The following is a 17,514-nucleotide window of genomic DNA, read 5'->3' on the forward strand; positions in this document are numbered from 1 at the left end:
ACCATGTACATTGATGGTGCTATATAAATAAATAATAATAATATAATAATAATAAATTCAAGCTCATTCCCAAAGTTGGGATAGAGTGTAAGCAAGCACTGCATTGTTCTGGGTAACAATGTAACACCAAGGATGATAATGGTGCTCAATAATTTTAAGGGGCAGCAATAGAAATAGTGCTCACATAAAATACATGTTTTCCCATCTATGATTTGGCTTATTATTGACTTAACCAGGCCTTACCTGGCTGAAAGACTTTGTAGTAAGGACTATATGCCACATTCAAGCCTCCAAGTTTTATGCTGATCTCATAGCGCCCAGCCTTACGCACAGTGAACGCCACCTTCACCACATTGGAACTGGGCTCCTGAAGCACTTCCTGGGTCACAGGAATATCCATTGCTAGCTCCATGTGGCTGATGTGAACTCGCAGCCCCACAGGACGATGTGCAGGGAAGGGCTGGCCATTCTTATAGAATAACTGCATGGGAAATTAAAGAACCCCAGGTGAGTAGTGAGCTGCAGAGTCATTAAGTAAGTTATCGTATCAGTGATAGAAAGGATTTAGAAAGTGCAAAACATTCTAATGTTCCATAAAATGATGAGTGCCCTAAATAAGGATGAAATATAGAAATGTAGTTTTGTAGCTCTGAGCCTAAACACACATGGTAGAAATGTTTACACTATTAAAAAAAAAGTTACTACCTCCAAATATGCTTCAAGATAGATAATCTTCACACCTGAAGTCAGTATACAAGGCAAGCTCAACAAAACTAATCCCAAAAGGAAAGAATACAAAACTTCATCCCTTAGAGGGAGATCAGTAACTGTGACCCGTCTGAATCCTACAGCTAGAAGCCCACTGCTAAAGCAAATGCATAGGAGATACCCCCTAGATATGCCAAGCTCTGTGATAATGATATCCATCAGCATGAGAAAGGTTCAGCCCGTCACATGCAACTGACACAAGAAGCCACAAGGAATAATCCCCAAATCCCCTGCAAATCGAAGTTAGACCGAATCCCCAAATACTAATGTCCTGCAAATTTTGTTCTTGTGTACCACCCAGAGAGCTTTGGCTATTGGGCAGTATAAAAATGTAATAAAATAAATAAATAAATAAAATAAAAGTTAGACTAAATCCCCAAATAATAATGGAAACAGAAACATTCCCTTACTTGCACTCGGAAGGCCATGCTGTGGCCCACTTCATAGGGGTCCTTCCAATCCCAGAAGACTTTGCAAGAGCGGGGATCCAGGTAATTGCCTCGCACGTAGTCATAAATGGTCCGCTCTCCTCGGCGCTCCCGGTCCTCATGCTGGAGGAAGCTGACTACACGTGCGGCAAGCTCAAAGAGGAACTTAATGGTGAAAAAGAAAGCTACCACAGATACTGTGATTCCACCTGTCACAAGGAGAAAATAGATAGCATATAAGATCCAGCAAAGTGCTGGAAATCCAGCAGCGGATTTTTGGTCCTGAAGACTGCTCAGAGCATGAGAATTCGCAGCATTTAACATTGAAGTAGAATTCTCAGAGGGAACTATTTCTCTACACACGGCTAAGAACTACCATGACAAAGCAGGTTTTGAGTACTATTAAAGAGCAACAAATTATCAGCTATTTATCATATTTTATTGTCGTGGCCCAGGAGCACCATTTAGATTTTTTGCCTTGAGCGCTAAAATGTTTTTAGCTCTTGTTCTGTTGCCAGCAACTGCTAAAGAAAGGGAGTGAAATAGGTATGAGGGCAATTATGCCAGGAGAATATGACATGCAAATTAATAAGCTCTGTATTAGCAGAACATGTTACGAAGTTTACATGATTCAGTTAAAAGAAATAGACCTTGAAGGTTCCTTCTGATCTCATAAGCAGATTTTCTTTGCTTACCAATAACGTAAAACATTAGGTCCCTTCAATGAGACACACAGCCGAGGATCACAGCTGCATCTGGAATGGAAAAACACATTTCGTTCAACATCCCTCCCCATTGTAAGTCTCTTAAGATAGAGTCTGATCCCTAAGAAACACATCAAACATTCTCCAATCTTTCTATTTTTCCCTAAATCTACCCACCACTTAAAGAACCATCCCCACCACTAAGGTATGATAGTTCTAGGGCATGAAACTGTATACAGAAATTATGAAGTCCAGTATAAGAACCAAGATATTTTGTATGTTCCTTTGAGTTTCAGAAACTAAAGATCACTAATAATCCCCAACAAATGTTGACACTTTTGCATGTTTATTTACAGAGTTTACATGCCTCTTTACATTTTTGAACAAATTTCCAAAGCATCTGACAAATATTAACAGAATTTCAGGTACGTGCATAGTAAAAGATAGAGGAAAGAAATGGTGGTTCAACTACTCAATGAGGTTGGCAAATTGATAACAGATGACAAAGAAAAGGCTGAAGTGCTCAATTTCCTACTTTGGCTCAGGTCTATGAACCCGCTGGGAAAAATGAAGTTCAAGCTGAAGAGGAAGGATTGCATCTTGAGATTGATAAACAAATGGTCAAGGAACACCTAATTTCTTTGAATGAGTTCAAATCTCCAGGGCCCGATGAACTGCACCCTAGAGTAGTAAAGGAGCTGGCAAAAGAACTCTTAGAACTACTGTCTATTATCTTTGCAAAATCATGGTAGACGTGTGAAGTGCCAGACAACTGGAGGAGGGCTAATGTTGTCCCTATCTTCAAAAGAGGCAAAAAGGAGGAACCTGGGAACTACAGTCCAGTTAGTCTGACATCAATCCTTGGGAAATTTTTTGGAGCAGATTATAAAGAAGTCAATCTGTAAGCACCTTGAAAACAATGCAGTGATTATAAGAAGCCAGGATAGATTTGTAAAGAACAAATCCTGCCAGACTAATCTGATCTCATTTTTTGATCAGGTATCCTCCCTTGTGGACTGTGGGAACGCTATGGACATAATAGCAAAGCTTTTGGACATAATTCAGCAAAGCTTCTGACAAAGTGCCCCGTGACATTCTGATCAGCAAACTAGTTAAAAGTGGGCTAGATGGAACAACTATTAGGTAGATCCACAGTTGGCTACAGAATCGGACTCAAAGAGTGTTAATCAATGGTACCTTCTCAAACTGGGGGAGGTAACGAGTGGGGTACTGCAGGGCTCAGTCCTCAACCCAGTGCTCTTCAACATTTTTATTAATGATTTGGATGAGGAGGTGCAGGGGATGCTTATCAAAACTACAGATGACTCACCCAATTTTGTAATTGGGTGAGATACAGAAACAAACTTCAAAGTGATCTTGATAGGCTGGAGTTCTGGGCTGAAAACAACAGAATGACATTTAATAGAGATAAATGCCACATTCTACACCTAGGAAAAAGAAACCAAATGCACAGTTACAAGATGGGGGATACTTGGTTCAGCAATACTACAAGTGAGAAGGATCTTGGAATTGTTGTAGATCACAAGCTAAATATGAGCCAACAGTGTGTGATGTGGCTGCAAAAAAAAGCAAATGCTATTTTGGGCTGCATTAATAGAAGTATAGCTTCCAAATCACACAAGGTACTGGTTCCCCACTATTTGGCACTGGTTAGGCCTCATCTTGAGTATTGCGTCCAGTTTTGGGCACCACACTTCAAGAAGGATGCAGCCAAGTTGGAGGGGGTTCAGAGGAGGGCAACGAGGATGATCAGGGGCCTGGAAAGAAAGCCCTATGAAGAGAGACTGAAAGAACTGGGCATGTTTAGCCTGGAGAAGAGAAGATTGATGGGAGACATGATAGCACTCTTCAAGTACTCGAAAGGTTGTCACAAAGAAGAGAGCCAGGATCTCTTCTTGACTGTTAGAGCAGTATGACAATTGAACCAATTCCCTAGGGAGGACATGGGCTCTCCCACACTGGAGGCATTCAAGAGGCAGCTGCACAGCCCTCTGACAGGTATGCTTTGAAGTGGATTCCTGCATTCAGCACGGGGTTGGATTCAATGGCCTTATAGGCCCCTTCCAACTCTACTAGTCTATGATTCTATGAACAACAACACAATAAAATAAAAGATAAAAGTAGACCTTCAGTGGCTGAGTTCACATAACCCACTAATGCACCATGGGTTATTGTGTGGCCTGAACAAAGCACATTTACCACAGGGTGGGTCAACATGTTGTCTGAACAGAGTACATTTTCTGCAGGGTGAGTTAACCTGTTGTATGGATGCAGCACATTTTCTGCAGGGTGGGCTGTTAACCGTGCAGTATAGTTTATTTTTCTTGAACAAGCCATGTTGAGAACCCATGGCTTATTGCTGGGTTATTCAGGGTAGTTAACAAGCTGCACCACATGGTTAACAAGCCAGCCTGTAGAAAACTCACTGTGTTCAGACAACACCATAACCCAACCTGTGGAAGAAGTGCTGCATTCAGATGTTGATCCACCCTGCGGAAAACATACTGTGTTCAGACACCACGATAACCCATGGTTCAACAACAACCCACACTGGGTGTGTAGGCATGTTGTGTGAACCCAGCCAATATATAAAAGCAGCATCAACAACATGAATAAAATCCCAGATAAAGCAGCAAACAAAATAATCAATACATAGGTTCTTGGCTGATAAAAACAACCACTAGAAATTCAGACAAATAAGAAGGTCCTGACATAGCCCCTAAAAATTAAGAAGGTGCCTGGAAGAACTCTTTGGCTATATTCAGACCATCTGGGGGTGGGTGGGGAGAAGCCATCATGGCTTTTTCCCATTGGCCTGCATGACCACCATTTCCTGTGCTGCAGAGTGGGTTGGTGTGTCGTCCAAACCCAGCACACCAGGGATCGCTTCATATCCAACCTACAATTTCTACTGCAGTCATGGGTTGTAGAGTGGATATGAAGCCACCTCTCATGCACTGCATTCGAACATGCCAATCTGCGCTGCAGCATGGGGAATAAAGCAAATGGTGGTGGCACAAGTGGCATGCACAGGGGCGGGAGGAGAAGCCATGATGGCTTCTTCCCCCGCTGCAGTTTTCAGAACATAGTCTTTGACTGGGTTTGCATGGCACGCAAACCTACTGTGGGTTACTATCTGGAACAACCCACCATAGATTACTGTGTCATCCAAATCTGGATAGCTTGCAATGGGGTGGGTTAACTTTTTGAAACAAATTATAGCAACAACCAAAGGCTTGTTCTATGGGCTGTTTTACCCAAGATGGGCTGGTGTGTCATCCCAACCAGGGACATCCAATTCATCATGGGTTGAGGGAAATGGTGAGCAACTCACATGTCAAGAGCAGTAAAATCTTCTGCCGCTCTTCACAATCACAGCCAATTTGTGCATATGGACTTTTATTTTTTACTAGCTGTACCTGGCCACGCGTTGCTGTGGCTCAGTCTGGTTAAATGGAAAAGACAGAAAAGAGAAAGCGCACGTTTCTAATATGTTTAATTTCACAATGCTTGTGGGTATACAAAATTTTTTGTTGTTCCATTGTCTGTGCAGATATAGAGATTGTCTGGTTTGCCGACTCTAGAACACGCAACATATAATTGTCCATGTGAGAACCAATCCGTGTCTAGATCTAAACCGCACAATTCTAAAGATTGTCCCTGAGCTTTGTTGATGGTGATTGCAAACGCCAATCGAATTGGGAATTGCAATCTCTTAAATTGAAATGGCATATCCGTTGGAATCATAGGAATGCAAGGAATGAGGACATCTTCACCTTTGAAAGGTCCTGTCAAGATTGTTGCTTCTACGACGTTGCTTAGTAATTTTTTTACTTCAAGCCGCGTGCCATTGCAAAGCTTTGGCTGGTTGATATTTCGCAACATGATAATTGGCACGCCGATTTTCAATTGCAGTACGTGCAGTGGCATCCCTGGCAGATCGAGTGAATTCAAAAATTCTGTTGGATAATTAACCGCTTCATCTGCTTCCACAACAGTGTCGACGGACTTGTATGTGACTGCCTCGCTTTGAATGTTAGACTGAATAATATTGTTAAGTTCTTAGATGTCTTTGTTCTTGGCCGCAAGAACAGCTCGTTCACTCAGCCAATCGTGATTCTTATAATAGGTTTGAATATTGGGAAATACTTTTTGAACCAATTCTTCTTTTGACGTCACTAAATTGCAGAAGTTATGAGGCAATGAAATTCGTCTTGAGGTCAGATCAACCGGCACCTTTCCGTTCCCAATTTCCAGCAATTGACGTGAGAATATCTCAGCTGATCGATCGTTTTGCAGCTGGACACGCATATTTGTAGTTAATTTTAACGTCTTTACGTGTCACCACAAAGTAGAGTATTTCAGGGAAGCATTTATTTCGTCCGCTGGTGTCGATCGAGGAATTACAGGTAATGTTTGCCTGAAATCTCCTGCAAGCAATATTAATGTGTTCCAAAATGGTCTGATGTTTCCACGCAAATCTTGCAATGATCGATCAAGAGCCTCGAGCGATTTTTTGTGCGCCATTGTGCATTCATCCCAAACAATAAGTTTGCATTTTTGCAATACTTTTCCCATGCCGGATGCTTTGAAAATGTTGCACGTGGGAGTTTCAATGAATTGCATGTTCAATGGCAATTTCAAAGCAGAATGAGCAGTTCTTCCAACTGGTAGCAATGTCGCAGCTATTCCAGACGACACAAGAGCTAAGGCTATGTCATTTTGGGATCGAATTGCTGCCAGAATCAATGTAATTAGGAACGTTTTACCAGTTCCACCTGGCGCATCTAAGAAGAAGATTTCTCCAACCCTGTTATTGACAGTTTGCATTATTTGATCATAAATGCCATTTTGCTCAAGCGTTAGCTTAGGAATATTTGATTGCACATACGACAAAAGATCACCCGTGTTGTAATTTTGTTCACGACGCAATTCTACATGGAACAAAGCACGCGTCTTTTTGACATAATGTGAAGAAAGCAGTTAACGTTGTAGCCAGTGGATTCAGGGCTATTTGTTGCACATTTGCAGCTGTGAAATAAACGCATTGTCCATTTTCTAGATGTACTGCTAAGTGAACAACAGCTGGACTTCGTTCATGTATGGGAAATGAAAGAATTCGCCATACAGCTTCATTGCTGTTTATGTATCTTCCAGCCTGACCAGCATGTGTTCATAGAATCATAGAATAGCAGAGTTGGAAGGGGCCTACAAGGCCATCGAGTCCAACCCCCTGCTCAATGCAGGAATCCACCCTAAAGCATCCCTGACAGATGCTTGTCCAGCTGCCTCTTGAATGCCTCTAGTGTGGGAGAGCCCACAACCTCCCTAGGTAACTGATTCCGCCGTCGCACTGCTCTAACAGTCAGGAAGTTTTTCCTGATGTCCTGCTGGAATCTGGCTTCCTTTCACTTGAGCCCGTTATTCCGTGTCCTGCACTCTGGGAGGATCGAGAAGAGATCCTGGCCCTCCTCTGTGTGACAACCTTTTAAGTATTTGAAGAGTGCTATCATGTCTCCCCTCAATCTTCTCTTCTCCAGGCTAAACATGCCCAGTTTTTTCAGTCTCTCTTCACAGGGCTTTGTTTCCAGACCCCTGATCATCCTGGTTGCCCTCCTCTGAACACGCTCCAGCTTGTCTGCATCCTTCTTGAATTGTGGAGCCCAGAACTGGACACAATACTCTAGATGAGGCCTAACCAGGGCCGAAAAGAGAAGAACCAGTACCTCACGTGATTTGGAAGCTATACTTCTATTAATGCAGCCCAAAATAGCATTTGCCTTTCTTGCAGCCATATCACACTGTTGGCTCATATTCAGCTTGTGATCTACAACAATTCCAAGATCTTTCTCGTTTGTAGTATTGCTGAGCCAAGTGTCCCCCATCTTGTAACTGTGCATTTGGTTTCTATTCCCGAAATGTAGAACTTGGCATTTATCCCTATTAAATTTCATTCTGTTGTTTTCATCCCAGCACTCCAGCCTATTAATATCACTTTGAAGTTTGTTTCTGTCTTCCAGGGTATTAGGTATCCCACCCAATTTTGTGTCATCTGCAAATTTGATCAGCGTTCCCTGCACCTCCTCGTCCAAATCATTAATAAAAATGTTGAAGAGCACTGGGCCCAGGACTGACCCCTGCGGCACCCCACTCGTCGCCTCTCCCCAGTTTGAGAAGGTTCCATTGAAAAGTACTCTTTGAGTCCGATTCTGTAGCCAACTGTGAATCCATCTAATAGTTGTTCCATCTAGCCCACTTTTAGCTAGTTTGTTAATCAGAATATCATGTGGTACTTTGTCAAAAGCTTTGCTGAAGTCAAGATACATGACATCCACAGCATTCCCACAGTCCACAAGGGAGGTTACCCGATCAAAAAATGAGATCAAATTAGTCTGACAGGATTTGTTCCTGACAAATCCATGTTGGCTTCTAGTGTTCCTTTTACGTCCAACAGATGGCGCTGCTTTTCAAAAAAAGCATGTTTTTACCTGTCACAGGTGTGACATCTATATAATATAGGTATATAAAAACACGCGCGAATGCTACGTTGTGTCAAAAATTCAAAGTAATAGGTGAAGAACTTTCGGAGATTTTAGATTAAAAAGAATGTTTTTACCTGTCACAGGTGTGGTGAGTAGGTTAGTGGGTTTTGGCCCCTCTGCTAGGCCGGAATCTCCTGGCAGTTACCTTTCTTCAGAACTTAGAACTTCCATAGAAGGCCGCAGTTCCGAGAAACATTGCTAGATGGCGCCAAATAGGAGAGAACATGGAAATAGGAGAGAAGGCAGAGGCAGTGGATTGGCCTATTGGTTGGTGATGTCACAATGACTTCTCTCCTATTTGCATAAGTGGCTTGGAGGAGGCCTCTGGGCTTTTATATACCCTATTTCTTCGATTCTAAGACACACTTTTGTCCCCATCTATAATATAGTTACATAAAAACACGCGCATATTCAAATGCAACGTTGTGTCAAAATTTCAAAGCAATCGGTGAAGAACTTTCAGAGATTTTAGATTAGGAACAAACGAACATTTACATTTTTATTTATATAGATTTTGTTGGCCTTCTGCTATAGTGGAATAGTGCTACTGCTGTAGTGCCATGAAGACATTTTTTTAAATACTATTTTTATTGATTTTCAAGTAAGGACAAATACAATAAACACACAGAGTAAAAGAAAACACTCAACAACAATATAAATGTTCCCACAGCACCACTATAAAAAAGCATGGGTGTTCATTCCTTCAATAAGCACTTAGTACAGAAAAAGATGCAGGTTAAGTTAGAACCTCTGACCGAAAGGATTCCCGAGTCATTGGGGGTCTAGGTTCGCCAGGATTCATATTAATAAATGTGAAAAAGTCCAACCAGTTTTCCACAAATGTGTCTGATGTTATTTCTCCTCTTACTAACCTTCTGTCCTGAGGAAGCGGCTTTGCAACCAGCCACTTTTTAACTTATCTACATGGGCTGTGTACCCAGACTGGGAAGCAAACACACCAAATGAAGAGATAACACTTAAATTGTATTTCTCACACAATTCAAAACATAAAGAAACAGAACAGTCTTCCTGTGCTTACGCCGAAGTCAAAGCCAGTCCATAAATCCATCCAGTTGTCATAAAGGGTCCGGAAGAGAGGGTCACGAAAGTCCACAAAGCCAGTCCGAGTTCCAAAGGGCAGGAGAGAGTCACAGAGTCCAAGAAGTCCGTAGTCCAACCGGTATAGCAGAAACACAACAAGGCCAAGGTTTCAAGGTCCAGAGCTTTCCCAGGCAAACCAGATTAAGTCTGACAAGATCCTAGCCTGCGCACTGTTACTTAAATACCCAAGCCCAGAATCACAGCTGTTCCTTGTTTATCTGGCGTTTAGTAGCAATACGCTTGGATCTGCGTAGCGCCTCCTTCTCTGCCCTTTGTTGTTTGAACGATGGCACCGCTAAGATGTTTGTTTGCTCTTCCTCTAAGGCTGAGCTGGAGGGAGCCTCTGCTGGCTGCTGCCCAGCCATGCTGGTACTGGGTCCAGCCTGCGGCTCTTCATCCCCAGACTCCTCATCATCAGATACTTCACAGCTTCTAACACCTGCTATGTTGTGTCAACTTATCATTTAAAGCTAGTTTCCAAATCTTATCAAAAGGTCTGTTGATGATCAAAAGGTCTGTTGCTTTTCCAGAATTGGGCAATTTCCCACCTGGCTACAACCAGCAAATGGGTGACCAAGGCTTTGGGAATAATGTTTCTATTGGCATTCCTAAAAATAGAAAGTAGAGCCGGTGCTGGATCAGTTCCTACTTCAACATGAATAATGTTTGTAATGGTTTGGAAAACCCTTGACCAAATTTTGACCTGTTGACATTCCCACCAAAGACGAATGTAAGTGCCAGGAACTTTTATTTTTTATTTTGTTGGCCTTCTGCTATAGTAGAATAGTGCTACTGCTGTAGTGCCATGAAGACATTTTTAAACAGGGGGAAAGCAGGGTCCTGCATGGTAGAACCCGTCTTGTCTGCCCATTCCAACCCCCTCCTCACCCTGATCACTATCTCTTTTCGGTCACTGCTCCCCCCCCCTTTTTTTTTCCCTTCTGGTTTTTCGCAAGAGTAAATATACCGCTACTCTGGTATAGCACCATGAAGAAATTAAAAAAGGGGGGAAGCAGCCAAGGAGAGAGGGGATGAAACTGACCAACACATTGACAAAATAGGGAAAGTAGTGAAACCATCATCTTTGGGGGGGGGGAATAGAACAGGGACATGATGTCCCCTGCAGTTGCTCCACCAGCTAGAGCACAGTGAAAATTTTTTTTTTAAAAAAGTGAAAAACACATTGAATCATAGAATCATAGAGTTGGAAAGGGCCTATAAGGCCATCGAGCCCAAACATCTACTCAATGCAGTGATCCACCTTAAAGTATCCCAGTCAGATGGTTGTCCAGCTTCACATTACTGACTTCACAAGCCAATGTGCATGATCTAAAGGATGGAACTGACCCAGGGCAAGGGGGCTCTCTTTGTCGTCCACACCTCCCCAACTCAGCACCCCATCTATTTCATAGAAAAGTGTGCCGCCCTCCTCCCTCTTTCGCTATAGCACCATGAAGAAACTTTTAAACACAGGGAAAGCTGAGTCCTGCATGGTTGTTGTAAATGTATTCAGGGCAGCTTAAATGTACAATATATAGCAGCAAACTGGAAGAAAGCTGTTGCTTCAATAATATCTGAATGGTATGGCAGAAAATGAAACATTGCAATCTAATTAAAATTAGGTTATTAGAGACGATCAAGGACTGGACAAAAGACAAATTTATTAAATAAATTTATTGCAATGTTCTAAAATAGAAAATATCAGGATAATATTATACTATATATTTTCTTCTCTTTGCTATAGAGTGTTTCTTGTCCTTTACGTATGTGTAAAATATCATTTTTATATGTAAGTATGATATATTTATTTATTTATTTATTTATTTATTACATTTTTATACCGCTCAATAGCCGAAGCTCTCTGGGCGGTTCACAAAAATTAAAATCATCATAAAACAACCAACAAGTTAAAAATACAAATACAAAATACAATATAAAAAGCACAACCAGGATAAAACCACGCAGCAAAATTGATATAAGGTTAAAATACAGAGTTAAAACAGTATAATTTAAATTTAAGTTAAAATTAAGTGTTAAAATACTGAGTGAATAAAAAGGTCTTCAGCTGGCGACGAAAGGAGTACAGTGTAGGCGCCAGGCGGACCTCTCTGGGGAGCTCATTCCACAACCGGGGTGCCACAGCGGAGAAAGCCCTCCTCCTAGTAGCCACCTGCCTCACTTCCTTTGGCAGGGGCTCACGGAGAAGGGCCCCTGTAGATGATCTTAAGGTCCGGGTAGGTACATATGGGAGGAGGCGTTCCTTCAAATAACCTGGCCCCAAACCGTTTAGGGCTTTAAATGTCAATACCAGCACTTTGAATCGGGCCCGGACCTGGACTGGCAGCCAATGAAGTTGTAAAAGGACTGGCGTAATGTGATCTCGCCAGCCAGTCCCTGTTAGTAAACGGGCTGCCCTGTTTTGTACCAGCTGAAGCTTCCGGACCGTTTTCAAAGGCAGCCCCACGTATAACGCATTGCAGTAATCCAAACGAGAGGTTATCAGAGCATGGATAACTTTAGCTAGGCTATCACTGTCCAGATAAGGGCGCAGTTGGTATATCAGCCTAAGCTGATAAAAGGTGCTCTTTGCCACTGAGTTCACCTGTGCCTCAAGTGACAGTTCTGGATCCAAGAGCACCCCCAAACTACGGACCCGATCCTTTAGGGAGAGTGCAACCCCGTCCAGGACAGGGCAAACATCACCTCGCCGGACAAATGAACCACCCGCTAACAGTACCTCCGTCTTGTCTGGATTGAGTCTCAGTTTGTTAGCCCTCATCCAGTCCATTACCGTGCCCAGGCACTGGTTCAGAACAGTCACTGCCTCACCTGGGTTTGATGAAAAGGAAAGGTAGAGCTGGGTGTCATCCGCATATTGATGACACCTCAGTCCACATCTCCGGATAACCTCCCCCAGCGGCTTCATGTATATGTTAAACAGCATAGGGGATAAAATAGAGCCCTGCGGAACCCCATGGCTTAGGAGCCACGGCACAGAGCAATAATCCCCCAGCACCACCTTCTGGTGCTGGGGGATTATACTGTAGATAATTACATTATTGTAATATTACTGTAGATAATTACATTATCTACATATACTGTAGATAATTACATTATTTTTAAAAAGACACATACCTTTATGCAAGCTCCCATGTCCTAGAAGACAATTCTGGAGTGCCCATTCCTCAGCACCTTTGTTCAGCATGCAGAAATCTGGAAACTGTCAGCAGGAGGGGATGACTGCTAGATCATCATTGGGACAGAGAATCCTGGAACTCACAATTCAGGTTCACAACCAGAGAATCAAGCACAAGAAGTTGACAATAACAAGAAGTGATACTCTGCATTGTCACACCATGCAGCCCTCCCGAGATTTGCTGGGAGATTTCCTGAAATGAAAAACAAGAACTCACAATCATTGCTTTTATCAAGAAGGCTAAACTAATATTAAAAATTCTCAAGGCAAACAAAAGGTAATCTACCATTTGGTTGTTGCTCTTCATCTCAGATTTAACACCTTCTCGCAGAGACTTTGGCAGGATCTACACTATTATTTTAAAATGGTTTATATTGGTATTGACAACTGTTGGGGCCCATGACACACTCCATATACCGTTTTCAAACCACTTTGAAAGTGTTATATCCTGCTTGGTGTAGATCTGGCCTTTGAGAAGGCAGCTAAAACCCTGAAACTTCTGATCAAACCTTGAGAACTGGCAACATTATAAGCATCCTTTATTAAAGCCCCAATTAAATAATGAACAAGGCCCAGGCAAAAATGACACTGTACATTGGGTTGATCCAGATGATCAGTGAATGCATGCTTCAACCACATTTTAGCGTGTGTATACTAATCTCAAAAATCCAGATTCAGGAAAAACAGCACAATGGCCAGTCCACATATAATGGATTGGAAAGTGACGAGGAGGATAGCTGTGTTGTTATGCACAGAACACACATGCACATAACGGGACAGGGAGGGAAGGGCCTGTGGCATGCATCAGGGATGCCACTGGTACTATCTGACAGCACTCACAGCATGTATACATGCTGGGGTAAGGGTGGAAATCACATTTACTGGTTTGAGCAACAGACAGTGAGATACCTTTGCAGCAGAAGCATTATCTCAAGTGGAGACAGCTCTAGATTCTGTGCAACAAATGAACAATTGAGCATTTATTTAGCACAATAAAGGAACAATATTGATGCCTGTGTGGAGTTTCACTGATAGAATACCTCACCATGTGTATTTAAAAATCGAAAGTTAACTTTTCTCAATTCTATGACCAAGCTATCCACCTACTGGGATATGTTTATAGATTAAAACAAAAGGTATTGTTTACTTGCCTAAAGGTATTACATGGCAATCTAACTCAGACCAAAACAATACATTCTAAAAAGTTGTTACAATACAGGAGAATAAAAAGACTGCTATGTTTTCAGAAATACCCTCAGTTTTCAAAAATGCTAGTCTCTGCCAAAACTCTGGCCTGTATCTAATTATTCCCAAGAGAGGTAATTATTTAATGGAAGGGGAGGGGAATAGAATATGATGGGGGAAAGTACACCATCATCTATGTCTGCCCGAGCCTATCACCTACTATCAAGCAAGTCCCATAACCTTCCATAGGAATGCACCTGTTATTCTTCTCTCCTCTGGAAGGTCTGACGCTTTGGTATGCTTCCACTCACTATTCTTGTGAGAAATGGCAAGAGACAGGAAAGTTTTTCAAAAGAGCTTTACTTGCGCTTCACAAAAACTCAAACTTGGCATACATAATATCTCACAGGTCCGAGCACTCAGGCTGTTGACTGAGGTCCCAGAGCCCTATGGTTCAACAGTCACGTATGCATCCCAACAGGGTCCTACCTTCCATCACTTGGTACACATGTGCTTATCCCCTTGCCCAAGGCGTGTTGTAGTTTGAATGGGGGCTGGTGTTATGGTTGGAAAAATTATTTCTCAGCTTTTGCATGGTCAGTTCAACCACAACACACAAAGCACTGTAGGTTTTGCCACTAACAACTCAGGTTTTGTTAGGATGGATGTGGAGACTATGCTCTTTATCAACACTGGAGTTGTAAGAGAAGATGTCCCACATTTAGAGCATGGGGGCACACCAGTCCACACTCAATAGCTTCACTCTAAAGAATACGGTAATCACAATAGATTCCGCCTCCAAGGCATAGTACATGCTGGGGGTGGGTGCCTGGAGGAGAGGGCTCATGCCTAGGGTGGGGACTCCAGGCTGGGGACAATGATTTGGGGAGGAGCTCATGCCTGGGTCTGCTGGGTAGGGGCTCATGCTAGCGTTGGGTGTCTGGGATCAGGGATCACCCTACCCTTCCAGACATTTCTGCAAAATAACAACAAGGAGCAATTTGTGGCAGAGTCCACTTATTGAAAGGAAGGGGGGAGGAGAGGAAGAAACCTATTTCATACATAGTCAGATTAAAGTCAATGACTGCAAGAGAGTGTGAATTTGGGTAACATAATCACAGAACCAACAGAGGCCAAACTTGTTTTCCTTTCTTAAGTGGCTTTAAAAATATATATATCCCAATTTATCCAGGGTATGTCACAACACAGAGAAAGGTATTTGTAGACAAGCGCAATTCTCCAAGATTTAAATTAAAGCGAGATGGGAGACCTGGAAGCCCATTTCACACACTGGCAAACTGAGGTAGCAGCCAACTAATTGTCAATAACTGTAAGTGAATTATATAACACCAGGGTTTTTTTTTTAAGTGTGGCCCAGCAAATATCTTGTGTCATCTTAAGTTGCAGCACCATAAATTGAAAAAGGATTTATATTAAGGATAGAATCCACCCACACCAAACTCTATATACAAACACACACACGCAAGAATTTATCAATTTGCAAATCCACCCCCACCACAGACACACCAAGGCCAAACACATTTTTACACAACATGCAGCAGAGACTTAAAAACATTCCCCTAGCCCCTATTTATTCACTCACAGCCCCTTGGAAACTAAAAAATGTGAATCAACAACCATTCTGCAGGGTCAGGGCACAGCCCCTGTAATTCCCTCTCCCTGCCTTGATTGATTGACCTGGACCAAACTGCTTTGCCACTGGGCTCCAGAGGGGCCCTTTAAACCCCCACCCCAGGCAGATCAGACAAGGGTGAGCTTAGCTATACCCCAAAAACTGACTTTTTGTCCTCCCCATAGGTGGCTAGAGTGTTGGACTGGGAGTTGGGAGATCCGGGTTCTAGTCCCCACTCGGCCATGGAAACCCACTGGGTGACTTTGGGCCAGTCACAGACTCTCAGCCTAACCTATCTCACAGGGTTGTTGTTGTGAGGATAAAGTGGAGAGGAGGAGGATTATGTACGCTGCCTTGGGTTCCTTGCAGGAAAAAAGGTGGGATATAAATGCAATAATAAATGCAATAATAAAAAAACCACAAAATGATCCTCAGAACCATAACTATGGGTGGTCTAATCGGGCCACCTACAATAGAAACAGCCCTAGGCTGGAGACAGTGTTTCTCCTAGGCCCTAGAATTGACTGGGGAGGGATGCAAACAGCTTGCTGTCATCCTTACAGCCATATCTAGGGCTGCCTCAAAATTGTGCTTGGTGTTGCAGGGATCAACTACAAAACAATGTGGGCTGGTGTGGGCAACCCCAGTCAAAGCACCCTGTTACTTACTGAACAGTCTCAGCTTTTTTTTCATCATTTTTTTTTAAAGAAAGGGAATTTCTTTCAATACAAATCTTGTGTTCATTTCAAGTGTAAGGCAATACAGATTCAGAATTCCCTTGTCTATCAGACTGAGAAATGTCATTATGGCAGCAGGAGATAAAACTGGCACTCTGAGCTGCCCTTCCATTAGCATCCCCTGTGCCTGATCAAATGGCAGATTTCCTGTATATTATATTATTATTATTATTTATTTATATAGCACCATCAATGTACATGGTGCTGTACAGAGTAAAACAGTAAATAGCGAGACCCTAAATTTTTGACCTGAAACTTGGCAATATCTTTGCTACTCTTTGGAGGCTAGAGTTGACTCAGCAACTCTGTTACTGTTCTTAGGTGCACTGTTTCAGAATTCTCCTTGCCTGAAATCCAGTCTCACTCTATTAGTAAATTTAACTCTGATTCATGTGCTCTATATGAAATGACAGGCAAAATGCCTACTGGGCAGACAGAAGAGAGCTGACACATGCAAAGCCTGCTTATTGCACCACAAACTAAGACCAACCAACAAACAATGGAACAGGCTGCTTTCAATGTTTAACTAGCTCCCAGGATACAGTGACTTTAATTATCAAACTAGAGAACTAATTTGGATCAAACTACTCAGAAGAACTAGGTAATGAACAGGGAAACTAATAAATCATTCAAAAGGTACTTGTTTAGATATTCCTTCCTTAAAATGTGCAACCTGCTGTGCAGAGAATCTGATCCCGAAACACATGGATGTTAAAGTCCTTTGTAAATCAAAGAATTATAATGTATGAAAATCATCTGCATGTGAAAGCTTTTGATCAGAATGGTCAAGTAGTATTGGGCCAGGCCAGCATTCCATTAGCAGGGACAGTTATGAAGTCATACTGCATTTAGACCTGTTAACATTTCCTTTCCATGCAATGCTGATATAAAAGTTTCTCTACATTTAAAAAACCCCAACAACACCTGCTGCTTTCTGCTTCTGTTCTGGGATTGCAATCGCCTCAATTACATGGGCAGCCATGTGGTTTGGATTGAATACTTCCTATCTCTGCGTCTTCCATTCAACTAAATAAAACAGTGCTATCTAGTGGTGGAATTATAGCAAAACTAAACCTTTACACAGGGTCGATTTTGTGGATTTTTAAAAAGCTGATTATCTCTGTGTTTTCTGACTGTAGGGTAAGGGAGGATAGTGCAGGAGACATTCTGGCTGTTGACATCATGTAATCAAGCCGCAA

At 42.3% G+C, this 17,514-nt stretch overlaps 1 protein-coding gene across 1 annotated transcript in view; it reads right to left on the bottom strand.

The window, feature by feature from the left end:
• The window catches only part of AREL1 (apoptosis resistant E3 ubiquitin protein ligase 1), a 34,459-nt gene extending 21,510 nt beyond the window's left edge, over positions 1-12,949 (bottom strand). Inside the window, exons 1-4 of the mRNA XM_063117866.1 lie at positions 12,700-12,949; positions 1,892-1,951; positions 1,179-1,405; positions 244-481 (exon numbers count right to left, since the gene is read on the bottom strand). Of these exons, the coding sequence (XP_062973936.1) occupies positions 244-481; positions 1,179-1,405; positions 1,892-1,907 (481 nt within the window). The 5' untranslated portion in view covers positions 1,908-1,951; positions 12,700-12,949. The remainder of the gene's footprint in view (positions 1-243; positions 482-1,178; positions 1,406-1,891; positions 1,952-12,699) is intronic.
• Between the last annotated feature and the right edge of the window lie 4,565 nt (positions 12,950-17,514).

The sequence above is a fragment of the Elgaria multicarinata genome, chromosome 2 (assembly GCF_023053635.1).
Source record: "Elgaria multicarinata webbii isolate HBS135686 ecotype San Diego chromosome 2, rElgMul1.1.pri, whole genome shotgun sequence".
NCBI lineage: Eukaryota > Metazoa > Chordata > Lepidosauria > Squamata > Anguidae > Elgaria > Elgaria multicarinata.